At 51.0% G+C, this 12,839-nt stretch overlaps 2 protein-coding genes across 8 annotated transcripts in view; one reads left to right on the forward strand and one right to left on the reverse strand.

The window, feature by feature from the left end:
- Positions 1-133: 133 nt before the first annotated feature.
- NABP2 (nucleic acid binding protein 2) lies at positions 134-5,368 on the reverse strand. 2 transcript variants are annotated; one of them, XM_033221699.1, is made up of 7 exons: positions 5,214-5,368; positions 4,720-4,821; positions 4,140-4,278; positions 3,956-4,027; positions 3,397-3,475; positions 3,236-3,299; positions 134-969 (listed from the first exon to the last, which is right to left on the reverse strand). In XM_033221699.1, exons 2-7 carry the CDS (start codon positions 4,796-4,798, stop codon positions 770-772), a joined length of 633 nt encoding a protein of 210 aa, XP_033077590.1. In that variant the 5' UTR covers positions 4,799-4,821; positions 5,214-5,368; the 3' UTR covers positions 134-769. The 2 variants fall into 2 exon arrangements, with proteins under 2 accessions (XP_033077590.1, XP_033077589.1); XM_033221698.1 differs by having other exon boundaries at positions 3,394-3,475.
- Positions 5,369-7,961: 2,593 nt separating this feature from the next.
- RNF41 (ring finger protein 41) overlaps positions 7,962-12,839 on the forward strand; it is a 33,267-nt gene continuing 28,389 nt past the window's right edge. For all 6 annotated transcript variants that reach the window (XM_033221702.1, XM_033221701.1, XM_033221704.1 and 3 more), the window contains exon 1: positions 7,962-8,157. The gene's annotated coding sequence lies outside the window, so the exon portion shown is untranslated. The remainder of the gene's footprint in view (positions 8,158-12,839) is intronic.

A 12,839-nucleotide genomic window follows, 5' to 3' on the forward strand; every position in this document is an offset into this window, starting at 1 on the left:
GGGGCAGGTCTGCTTTGCCTGGGCCTCCTTACCTGTAACCTATCTTCCTTCCACCTTCTAGAGACACCCCACCTTCCCAAATGCCTAGTTGCTAACCTCTTCCTTTTCCCACAAAAAGCAAAGGAGTCCAACACAGAGTAGAGTGGTAACATTTATTAGGAAGGAGAGATTTCAGTTAGACTCCCATGTCTCATACAGAAGAAACAGATGGTAACTGCCATTTCTTTCTTTCTCTTCTTTTTTTTTTTCTTTTTTTTTTTTGAGACGGGAATTTCTCTCTTGTCGCCCAGGCTGGAGTGCAATGGTGCAATTTCGGCTCACCATAACCTCCGCCTCCCGGGTTCAAGCAAGTCTCCTGCCTCAGCCTCCCGAGTAGCTGGGATTACAGGCATGCACCACCATGCCTGGCTAATTTTGTACTTTTAGTAGAGATGGGGTTTCTCCATGTTGGTCAGGCTGGTCTCGAACTCCCGACCTCAGGTGATCCACCCACCTCGGCCTCCCAAAGTGCTGGGATTACAGGCGTGAGCCACCGCGCCCAGCCAGTAACTGCCAGAGAGCAGGCAGAGGGTCCTGACTCCCAGGGGACAGCTAGTTCAGCTGGACAATGAGGGAGTATGAGATTAGGGTGGATAAGAACACTGCTCACCACCCCTCCACTGAAGTTCAGTGGCTAAAATACTGCTACACCAGCCAGCCAGTGGAAGGCTATCTTGCTCTCCAGGAGACACTTGGGATGTGGTTGGTGGCAGGAAGAAAGAATGTCATGCTATCTTTTGCTGCTCCTCCGGGTTTCTTTGCCGTTACTAACAGGGTTGCTGGAAGGGCCAGGTGGGCCTGCAGGTGTGTGGTTGGGCTGGCTTCGAGTGATTCGGGTGCTGGGCGGGTGGGAGGGAGTATGAGGGGGATGTGGACCACCACCAGGACCTGTTGGGGCACTCAGTCCATTCCCATTCTGGCTCTCAGAGGCTAGTTGTGGGAGGAGAAGAAACAAAGGAATTAGTTAACATAGGAGAGGGGTCCATCTCAAGGCCTGCCTCCATGCCCCAAAGAGTGGCACAGTCTTCACCATGCACAACTGCGGTCTTAATGCCAATTGGACCAAATGCAAAAGACTGTGGGCTGTGAATATGAACGGAGCTCCAGAGAAGACTCACATGATCATTTGGGAAGTTGCTACATGAACCTCGGTATGATATTTTTCTCTTGTATTTATCTCACTATTATTGGGAATCAGACCTAGAACTAGCTGTTTAGTTCTAGGCTCAAGGATCTCTGACAAAAATGCCCCTTTACTGGGCCAGGCGCAGTGGCTCACGCCTGTAATCTCAGTACTTTGAGAGGCTGAGGTCGGGGGATCACGCGGTCAGGCATTCGAGACCAGCCTGGCCAACATAGTGAAACCCCGTCTCTACTGAAAATACAAAAAATTAGCTGGGTGTGGTGGCGGGCGCCTGTAATCCCAGCTACTCAGGAGGCTGAGGCAGGAGAGTCGCCTAAACCTGGGAGGCGAGGTTGCAGTGAGCCAAGATTGCGCCATTGCACTCCAGCCCTGGCGACAGTGCGAGACTCCATCTGAATTAAACAACAACAACAACAACAAAAGCCCTTTTACCAAAAGTGATTATAAAACTGAAGAAGCATGGCAAGGGGAAGGGCCTGAAATCTGTGCGTTAAAATATGAGGCACTTAAAAAAAAAGGTGTGTATGTATGTACCATAATGATAATGTTCATTTTAGAAAATACAGATAAGCATAAGTGAAAACATTATTACACATAATCTTACCCACCAAAGATAATAACAAGTCACATTTTTGTGTATATAAATTTTTATTTTTAAATTTTTACTGTTTTAGAGATGAGGTCTCAGTTTGTCACCCAGGCTGGAGTGCAGTGGTGTGATCATAGCTCACTGCAGCCTCAAACTCCTTGCTCAAGCAATGCTCCTGCCTCAGCCTCCCAAGTAGCTAGGACGATGGGTGTGTACCACTGCATCTGGCTTAAATTTTCAATGTTTGACTGAAGCCAGGTGTGTGGGATGATTTCTTTGAGCTCTCATAATTCTGGACATACCACTACCATTGAACTTAACCATGGCATATTATAATCATTCTCTCTCTCCTGTATAAACCACAAGCCCCTAAAGGTAGCGTGTTTTATTCTGTGGCAAATAGAAAGTGCTCTAGAAACATTTGTTACATGAAGGCATAGGCTTGCTTCTTGCATACAGTAGGGCACTATGAACCCTAAATAGCATTGGAAGTTATAGCCTAGTGGTTCTTTTTTTTTTTTTTTTTTTTTTGAGAAACAGTCTCACTGTTGCCCAGGCTGGAGTGCAGTGGCACGATCTCAGCTCACTGCAACCTCCGCTTCCCAGGTTCAAGCCATTCTCCTGCCTCAGCCTCCCAAGTAGCTGGGATTACAGGCCCTGCCACCACATCTGGCTAATTTTTGTATTTTTAATAGAGATGGGGTTTCGCCACGTTGGCCATGGCTGGTCTTGAACTCCTGACCTCAGGTGATCTGCCTGCCTTGGCCTCCCAAAGTGCTGGGATTACAGGCGTGAGCCACTGCGCCTGGCCAACCCAGTGGTTCTTAAACCATATCTCTACTGAACCCTGCTGCTCCACTGGACTAAGATATCTGCAGCCCATGGCTGGGTGTGGTGCTCACGCATGTAATCCCAGCACTTTGGGAGGCCGAGGCGGGCAGATCACCTGAGGTCAGGAGTTCAAAACCAGCCTGGCCATCATGGTGAAACCCTGTCTCTACAAAAATTAGCCAGGCATGATGGCAGGTGCCTGTAATCCCAGCTACTCAGGAGGGCTGAGGCAGGAGAATTGCTTGAACCCGGGAGGCGGAGGTTGCAGTGAGCCAAGGTCACGTAATTGCACTCCAGCCTGGGTGACATAGACTCTGTCTTAAAAAAAAAAAAATTAGCCGGGCATGGTGGCAGGTGCCTGTAATCCCAGCTACTTGGGAGGTTGAGGCAGGAGAATCACTTGAGGTGGAGGCTGCAGTAAGCTGAGATTGCGCCATTGCACTCCAGCCTGGTTGACAAGAGCGAGACTTAGTCTCAAAAAAAAAAAAAAAAAGAGGGGTCTGGGAGAATTGGGTGAAGGAGGATATACTGAGAAAAGAGAGCTTTGGAAAAGGAATGAGGGAAATGCATCTTTCTAGGCTGAGCAGAGTGGGAGAGTTAGGAGGACCAGTGGTGGAAGGGAACAGATTTACCTGGAGAAGCAGCAGAGGGTCCAGTGGTAGGCTGGGAAGCTGAAGAGTTGCTGTCATTCTGCACCTGAAGGCACAGATTACGTATTCAGATCCTGCTCCCTCCCATGCTTCTTGTCTTGATCTGCCCTCCTTTCCCACCATTGTGCCACAGGACTCACCGCCTTGTTGGGTGCCTGCTGGGTGCTGTACTCTGGATTTGGCTCACTGAAGTTAGGAACCTCAGAATAAACCATACAGAATCTGCAAGGGGAGAAAGTAGCTAAAGCCTTGGATTCATCCTCTGGGCCACTGCTGGAAGCCTCAGAAAAGTCCCGATAGGTTGGACCTGGTCACTCACATCTGTAATCATAGCACTTTGGGAGGCAGAAGCGGGAGGATCGCTTTAGCCCATGAGTTTGGGACCAGCCTGGGCAACATGGCGAAACCCCGTCTCTATAAAAAATACAAAAAAATTAGCTGGGTGTGGTGAAGCACGCCTGTAGTCTCAGCTACTTGGGAGGCTGATGTGGGAGGATCACCTGACCCTGGGAGGTCAAGGCTACCGTGAGCTGGGATCATGCCACTGCACTCCAGCCTGGGCGACAGAGACTGTCTCTCAAGAAAAACAACAACAACAGAGAAAGTCCAGAAATAAGGTTTGGAGTACACACCCTATGCTGCCTCCTTGCAAACCCCTTTGCCCTGGTGCTTCTTGGTCCCAATCCCCAAGACAGCACTTACTCTCCAATCTTCTGCAGATCACCCCCACGGCCAGTATATAGTGTCAGACAACCTTTGAAAACTGAAGCGTACCTACGGGAGCAAAACAAGCAAAATTCAGAGTACTCAGAAGTGTTATAGCGACTGTTAACCCCATCTTGATTGTTGTTGCCTTTGGAAGGCCAGAAGTCACCAGCTGGCTTACCCTTTGGTGAGCCGGATAATGTCCCCAGGCTGGATCAGATTGCCGACATCGTCCCAGACAGAGATATTGATGCTGCCTGTTTTGTCCGCCACTTTGCAGGTCCGAACCTCATGCCCGTCCTTTGTCTTGGTCACTCGGCCTGAACAGAACAGATAAATCGAGGTGGGAGGATGGTCATATAAATGGGGTGGTAGCTGTCAGAAGGATGAGATGTAGATATTGGTGGAATGAGGGAAAAGGTGTACAAGCAGGGGAAAGACCAAATCCCTGGGGCATAAGGGGTTGGGATTGTGGAAGGGGTGGTGGTGGGGGTGGAGGTGGGAGTTCAGGGGCCAGCACCATGGAGAGGGCCCTGAGTGGAAAGAGGCCTGTGGCACAGGAGGTCTAGATCTGGCAAGAGTTCTAGCTACCCTATACCTGACTGCAACTTTCTGTCCCAGGGTCGAAGAGAGAGATTGGGAGTGAGGAGTGTCTTGCAGCTTGCCTTGCCATCCCCATAGCAAGCTGATAAAGCAGACAGCGTTCTTCCCCTCCTGCCCCCCACCCCAATCCCGCCAACCCGCCACCCCAGTATAGACACCTGTCTCCAGCACAATGAAGATGAGGTTCAGATTCTTGAGCCCAGGTTTGATATCCTTCACAAAGGTCTCCGTCGTCATGCTGCCCGAGCCTCGTCACCCCACTGGATGGGGAATAAAGGATGAAGGCTCAATGCTTGAATCCTTTGCCCCCATGCTCCACTTCCCAAGGCCTACCTACCCCATTAGGCCAGGGTCAGGCAGCCTCAACCCCTCTAACGCTTCTAAAAGATTTAAAAAGAACATCCCTGGAGGCCTCCAACTTCAAGATCAGAATTTGGGGGTCTCTGGACAGGCTGCTTTGGGGCTGGAAGGCCCCCTGCCGGGATGCTCTTTTAGTCTCAAGCCCTGAAGTGGCGGAGCCGACGGAGACAGGAGTAGGGAACCCGGTGCAGAGCCAGGGAGTAGAATCCTACTGGCCAGACCTTCCCGAACCCTCATCTCGACAACCCGGGACTCGCTCCATGCCCTCCCCTGCCCGTCGCCCACCACCCACCCAGCCAGCCGGCAGGACTGTGCACGCCGCTGAGCAGCCCGCAGGGGGAGCCGCAGGCTGCGCGGCCGCCGGATGCTGCCTGGTGGAACGCGGGAGTGCGGCCATTCCCGGAAGTTTCCCCCGGCTGGCCTCCTCCGGCCAATCAGCACCGCCCGGGCGCGCCCTGCGTCCCGCCGCCTGCCCTGCCCAGCCAATCGGGATCAGAGACTCGTGCGCCGCGAAGGAGGCGAATTTCAGGTATTAAAGGAACCTTGGAGATAGTTGGCTCTGCAGGGGGAAAGATCCACCACTAGAGGGCGCACAGGGCCCTAATTTTTCTTAACTTGGCTGAGGAGCATGCACTTAGGCTCTAAGACGTTTCTTAGGCTCTAAGAGTGACACAATGGGAAAAGGAGCAAGGACTTCGGAATCTGGCGGACAAAAGTTTGAATCCTGGCTCAATGCTTCACTTCCTTTCTCCACTATTTAAACATATGTAATTCCAATTCCGCTAGGCGCGGTGGTTCACGCCTGTAATCCCAGCAGGTAGGGAGGCATAGGCTGGAGGATAGCATGAGTCCAGGAGTTCCAGACCTGCCTAGGAAATATAGCGAGACCCCATTCTCCACAAAAAGGGAAGACAAAGACAAAAAATATGTAATTCCATCTTACGAAAAAACGGAAGTTATATTTTAAAAAGTGCCTTGCACACAGTAGGCACACACGGTTTCCTCCCTTTTTATTGCTCTAACCCTAATCTTTGTTCCTGATTTGGGGTTCTCATCTTTAAGGCACTATCCAGCTTGGTCAAGGTCTCTGGGAAAAGTGGCATTTATACCAGAGACAAAAGGCAGGCTCGCCCTTCTTGGAAGAGATGGAACCTGAGGCATAGAGAGAAACATTTGTTAGTCCCTCTTTTTTTTTTTTTTTTAACAGGGTCTCGCTGTGTAACCCAGGTTGGAGTGTAGTGGTGCAATCTTGGCTCACTGCAACCTCTGCCTCCCTGGCTCAAGCGATCCTCCCACCACAGCCTCCGTAGTAGCTGGTACTACAGGTTCACACTACTATCCTCGGCTAATTTTTTTTTTTTTTGTAGAGACAGAGTTTCGTCATGTTTCCCAGGCTGGTCTCTGGCTCCTCAAGCGATCCGCCCACCTCGTCCTGCCAAAGTGCTAGGATTACAGGCGTGAGCCCTTGCACCTGCCCACAAAGGAGTCTTGCTCTGCCGCCCAGGCTGGAGTGCAGTGGTGCGATCTTGGCTCACTGCAACCTCTGCCTCCCGGGTTCAAGCGATTCTCCTGTGTTAGTCTCCCTAGTAGCTGGGATTACAGGCGCCCGCCACTACGCCCGGCTACTTTTTTGTATTTTTAGTAGAGGCGGGGTTTCACCATGTTGGCCAGCCTGGTCTCAAACTCCTGACCTCGTGATCCACCCGCCTCGGCCTCCCAAAGTGTTGGGATTAAAGGCGTGAACCACCGCGCCCGGCCATACTACTATTTTTTTTTTTTTTTTTGAGACGAAGTCTCGCTCTGTCGCCCAGGCTGGAGTGCAGTGGCCGGATCTCAGCTCACTGCAAGCTCCGCCTCCCGAATTCACGCCATTCTCCTGCCTCAGCCTCCCGAGTAACTGGGACTACAGGCGCCCGCCACATCGCCTGGCTAGTTTTTTGTATTTTTTTTAGTAGAGACGGGGTTTCACCGTGTTAGCCAGGATGGTCTCGATCTCCTGACCTCGTGATCCACCCGTCTCGGCCTCCCAAAGTGCTGGGATTACAGGCTTGATCCACCGCGCCCGGCTCATACTACTCGTATCTTACTTGATCGCAGAGTCCCTCTAGAGGACGGCAGAAAGGAGGCCTGAAACTTTAGTTCCTTTCGGGACCTGTCAAATTGTCCACAAAAGGTGGCTAGCTCTGTATTGTTGTGTATAAACAAATTACATAAAGATATGTGTGTGTATATGCGTGTATTAATGTGCATTAGCATTTACTTAGCCAATGTCCACAATAAATACCATACTATTTAATACCAGATTAGCCTAGGAAGTCATGTAATTGTAATGCCTTGGTTTGCTTAATTAATCCCCTATCTTCTCATGGAGCTCTTTAGGCTCCACATTGACTTCCCTTGGATCCCAGATTCTCTACTGCCCACATCCCCAACAGCACGGTGTTGTAAGCTAAGGAAATCAAACCCCAACTCAGGAAGACGGAAATTTTTTCTCCCTTCCTTCCTTCCTCTTAGGTGTTTCAGGGAACTCCACAAGTGTTCGAGGAGCCATTGTGGATACAGCAGGAGAGCGCCTGGGAGAGAGGCAGACAACCCATTGAGCACCCCAGATCTAAGCTTTGCGGTCAGACTCCCTCACTCCCCACCCCGCGGCCGCCTTGTTACGAAGCTCTATAGGATGCTGACGAGGTCTCTGGAAAAGGGAGAGGGGCCGGACCCGCAGCAGGTCACGCTGCAGGTCTGCCTCTCCGCAATGATCTCGCACCAATCCGCGTCAGCTCTAAGACACAAGTCACCTGCACCCCTCCAAAGCGAAGCGTGGCCGGCCAGGCCCACACGTTCTCGCCGGCAAGAACACAGAGTTCGCCCTCCCAAATGACTATATAGTCCTGGCTGGGCCTATATAGACTCTAGACTAGACTTCCGGTCTAGAGCGGAGGCCTGGCCAGCCTTCGTCCCTCCTGGTAGGCCGCTCGTGGCTGGTAGTGTAGGGGCTGAGTTAAACAAAGAGGCGGGGTTTGGTGACGAGCTTCCGCCGGGTTGCGTAGCAGCGGTGGGCGGGGCAAAGGATCCGTCTGAGAAGGCGACGAGTGGTCGGAGTCTTCTGTCCCCTCCTTCCCCTTTCCCTTCCCTACCCGGGAGAGGCTAGGACCCGGCACCAGGGCACTACTGTGGCCGCTGCTGCCTCAGCTCCGACTGGGTCAGGTTTGCGGAGACTCCAGGCCGCTTCCAGGGCGGTGCGTACTGCGCCTGCGCGATCTTCCACCTAAAAGAGGGCGTGGGAGGGGAGGAGGTGATGTCCCAGGGGTATTGGGGCGGGGGGCTGAAATACTGGGGTTCAGAAGGAGGGATGGTGGTAGAGATAAAAATGTGGGCAGGGAAGCAGCACTGGCGAGGAGTCGGGAGGTGAGAAGGGGGACCTGGAGATTGGGCTTTTGGGGAAGGTCCGTTGGAATAGGGGAGCTTTGAGAAGTGCGGGAGGCGGCCGGAGCTAGCTGGAGGACCGGCAGCCGCGGACCTGGGGGGACAGCGTGATGTTTAAATGGGCAATGATTGACGGGCCAGAAGGGGAGGAAGGGAGCATTCCGGGGGCCAGCCTGGGCAGGGGCGGTGGAACCTAAACCCCCGCCCTTCAAGCGCCATAGCTTGGCTCCTCTCCCATGCCTTGTCTTTGGCAGCCTTGTCCTCTCATTCCTTCCCCGCTCCTCACCCCCTCCCAGCCTTCCATGAAGGAATCTCACATTCTTCACATCCGTGCGCTTGGTTTGCAGCCTGGCTCTCTGACAGGTTTCACACACCACACACTGGAAGGCCTTCCCTAACTCAGGACTTTGGGAAATTGGGGAGTGGGGAGGAGGAGGCCAGAGGCAGAGCAGAAAGCCAGGAGGGGTGAGTGCGTTTTGCTTGAGGGATTGACAGACTGCTTCTCTATTCAGAAACTTCATTTCACCTAATAGCAAGTGGGGCTGTTAATGAGGCCACTGTTCTTAGTGACTGGCCCGTGATAGTGTTACCCTTTTCTATAGAGGGGTTTTAGAGTCTCACAATAGGGCAAGAGGCTGATAGTGTCGTTGGCTGATAGTTTTGCCCCAAATAAGAATGGAGTGGACTAGTGGTAGAGAATGTGAGTGATGCAGTGTTACTACCTTGCACGTCCAGCTGATCGACCTGTGGCTAGGCCTACCTTCTAGTAAAAAGAAGGAACAGGCTTCTTTCAAACATTTCCTCTCCGACTCTCAGTACTCTAAATTTATTTTGCGTTATATATATTTTTTTGAGACAGAGTCTCACTCTTATCACCCAGGCTGGAGTGCAGTGGCACAATCTCGGCTCACTGCAACCTCCTTTTCCTGGATTCAAGCAATTCTCCTGCCTCAGCCTCCTGAATAGCTGGGATTACAGGCACCTGCCACCATGCCTGGCTAATTTTTTGTATTTTTAGTAGAAATGGGGTTTCACCATATTGCCAGGCTGGTCTCAAACCCCTGACCTCAGCCTGGCACGGTGGCACACGCCTGTAATCCTAGTACTTTGGGAGGCCGAGGCCGGCAGATTGCCTGAGCTCAAGAGTTCGAGACCAGCCTGGGCAACACGGTGAAACCCCGTCTCTACTAAAAATATAAAAAATTAGCTGGGCATGGCTGTGTGCGCCTGTAGTCCCAGCTACTTGGGAAGCTGAGGCAGGAGAATTGCTTGAACCCGGGAGGCGGAGGTTGCAGTGAGCTGAGATTGCGCTGTTGCACTCCAGACAGAGCGAGACTCTGTCTCCCCACAGTTCTCCCCCCCAAAAAAAAAACAACACTGACCTCAGGTGATCGGTCCACCTCGGCCTCCCAAAGTGCTAGGATTACAGGCATGAGCCACTGCACCTGGCCTTATTTTGTATTCTGTTGCTACAAATAATCTTACTTTAGGATAACAGTATTCAGTATCCTTTCATATTTATTTATTTATTTATTTCTGAGACAGGGTCTCACTCTGTCACCCAGGCCGATGTGCAGTGCTGCAATCTCTGCTCACTGCAATCTCTGCCTCCTGGGCTCAGTTGATCTTCCTGCTTCAGCCTCCTCACAAGCCAGGACTACAGGCACTCATGCCACCATGCCCGGCTAATTTTTGTTTTTTTTGTAGAGACAAGGTTTCACTATGTTACCCAGGCTGGTCTCAAACTCTTGGACTCAAGTGATCCACCCACCTCGGCCTCCCAAAGTGCTGGGATTACGGGTGTGAGCCACTGCGTCCAGCCTCCTTTCATATTTATTTCATTTGATTTGCAGGACAGTATGTATAAGGGGTGTGCGTGTGTGTATACGTGTATACACATACACACATATAGACACCTTATATTAGGCCGGGCACAGTGGCTTACGCCTGTAACCCCAGCACTTTGGGAGGCCAAAGGTGGCGGATTACATGAGGCCAGTCTGAGACCAGCCTAGCCAACATGTTGAAACCCCATCTCTACTAAAGTATAAAACTTAGCCTGGCATGGTGACACGTGTCTGTGATCCCGGCTACTCAGGAGGCTGAGGCAGGAGAATTGTTTGAACCTGGGAGGTGGAGGTTGGCGTGAGCTGAGGAGATCGCATCACTGCACTCTATCCTGGGCGACAGAGCAAGACTCCATCTCAAAAAAAAAAAAAAAGAAAAAATAAGCCAGGCATGGTGGCTCACACCTGTAATCCCAGCACTTTGGGAGGCCCAGGCGGGCAGATCACAAGGTCAGGAGATCAAGACCATCCTGGCTAACATGGTGTAACCCCGTCTCTACTAAAAATACAAAAACTAGCTCGGCATGATGACGCACACCTGTAGTCCCAGCTACTTGGGAGGCTGAGGCAGGAGAATCGCTTAAACCCTGGAGGCAGAGGTTGCAGTAAGCTGAGATCCTGCCACTGTACTCCAGCCTATCGACAGAGTAACACTCTGTCTCAAAAAATATATACATATATCTATATAAAATATATATAATACTTCTATATATTATATATACATTATATTAATATATGAGGCAGGTCTCATTTTTCTCTACTTGACAGTTGAAGAAACAGAAAAACTACAGCAGGGTTACTTGACTTGTTTAAATGTGTACATTTATGGATGGGCGCAGGGGCTGGTGTCTGTAATCCCAGCACTTTGGGAGGTTGAGGTTGGAGGATTGCTGGAGCCTGTCCAGGAGTTAAAGACCAGCCTGGGCAACGTGTCCAAACCCCGTCTCTACCAAAAATACAAAAATTAGCCAGGTGTGCTGGTGTGTGCCTGTGGTCCCAGCTATTTGGGAGACTAAGGTGGGAGGATTGCTGGAGCCTGGGAAGGCAAGGCTGTAGTGAGCTATGATCATGCCACTGTACTCCAGCCTGGGCAATAGAACAAGACCCTGTCTCAAAAAATAATAATAAAAATAATAATTTATGTGGGCCGGGTGCAGTGGCTCACACCTGTAATCCCAGCATTTTGGGAGGCTGAGGCAGGTGTATCACCTGAGGTCAGGAGTTTGAGACCAGCCTGGCCAACACAGTGAAACCCCATCTCTACTAAAAATACAAAAATTAGCCGGGCATGGTGATGGGCGCCTGTAATCCCAGCTACTCTGGAGGCTGAGGTAGGAGAATCACTTGGACTTGGGAAGCGGAGGCTGCAGTGAGCCAAGATCGCACCATTGCACTCCAGCCTAGGTGACAGAGTGAGACTCTGTCTCAAAATAATAATAATAATTTATGTGAAAGCACTTTGGAAACATAAAAGCAGCAGTCCCCAGCCCTTTTGTGAAAGATAGTTTTTCTACAGATGGTGGGTGAGGGGATGGTTTTGGGATGAAACTCTTCCACCTCAGATCATCAGGCATTAGATTCTCATAGGGAGTGGGCAACCTAGATCCTTCGCATGTGCAGTTCACAATAGGGTTCATGCTTCTGTGAGAATCAAATGCTGCTGATGATCTGACAGGAGATGGAGCTCAGGCCTCAGTGCTTGCTTGTTTCCTGCTCACCTCCTTTTGTACGACCCAGTTCCTAATAGGCCACAGTCTGGTACTGGTCCATCTGGGGATTTGGGGACCTCTGCATTAAAGCATCATCCTGTACACGTAATGTATTATGGATCTATGTATTTGTGTGTGTGTGTGTGTGTGTTTTCAGTTGGAGTCTTGCCGTGTCGCCCAGGCTGGAGTGTGATGGCACGATCTCAGCTCACTGCAACCTCCGCCTCCCGAGTTCAAGCGGTTCTCCCTGCCTCAGCTTTCTGAGTAGCTGGGATTACAGGCACCCGCTACCACGCCTGGCTAATTTTTATATTTTTAGTAGAGATGGGGTTTCGCCGTGTTGGCCAGGCTCATCTCGAACTCCTGACCTCAGGTGATCTGCCCTCCTCAGCCTCCCAAAATGCTGGGATTCCAGGCTTGAGCCATCGCACCCGGCCGGACCTGTGCATTTTGTACTCACAGATTTGGAATCATTATTACTGGTAGTTATGTGCACTGAATAAAAGAATCGTAAATCTCCAACAACTCCTCTTCTCTGCTTTTCCTCTTGTCCTTTTCTTTCCCCCTCCCAACTATGTTCAGATCTACTGGACCCTGTATGTGTGCTTCCTTAGCTGGTGAGCTCCCTCCTTAGAAGGTAGTCTTACTTGCCTAGCACTGAAAACTTAGTGTTTTTTTTTTTGTTTTTTTTTGTTTTTTTTGTTTTTGAGACGGAGTCTCGCTCTGCCACCCAGGCTGGAGTGCAGTGGCCGGATCTCAGCTCACTGCAAGCTCCGCCTCCCGGGTTCACGCCATTCTCCTGCCTCAGCCTCCTGAGTAGCTGGGACTACAGGCGCCCGCCACCTCGCGCGGCTAGTTTTTTGTATTTTTTTTAGTAGAGACGAGGTTTCACCGTGTTAGCCAGGATGGTCTCGATCTCCTGACCTCGTGATCCGCCCG

The sequence above is a fragment of the Trachypithecus francoisi genome, unplaced genomic scaffold (genome assembly GCF_009764315.1).
Source record: "Trachypithecus francoisi isolate TF-2019V2 unplaced genomic scaffold, Tfra_2.0 Lachesis_group11, whole genome shotgun sequence".
NCBI classification, from domain to species: Eukaryota; Metazoa; Chordata; class Mammalia; order Primates; family Cercopithecidae; genus Trachypithecus; species Trachypithecus francoisi.

Coding starts and splice junctions, on each gene's coding strand:
- NABP2 (XM_033221698.1), bottom strand. CDS start 4,798: ATGACGACGGAGACCTTTGTGAAGGATATCAAACCTGGGCTCAAGAAT. Junction 4,028..4,139: donor ATTATCCGGCTCACCAAAGG/GTAAGCCAGCTG, acceptor TTGCTCCCGTAG/GTACGCTTCAGTTTTCAAAG. Junction 970..3,235: donor ACCCTCTGCTGCTTCTCCAG/GTAAATCTGTTC, acceptor TCCCACAACTAG/CCTCTGAGAGCCAGAATGGG.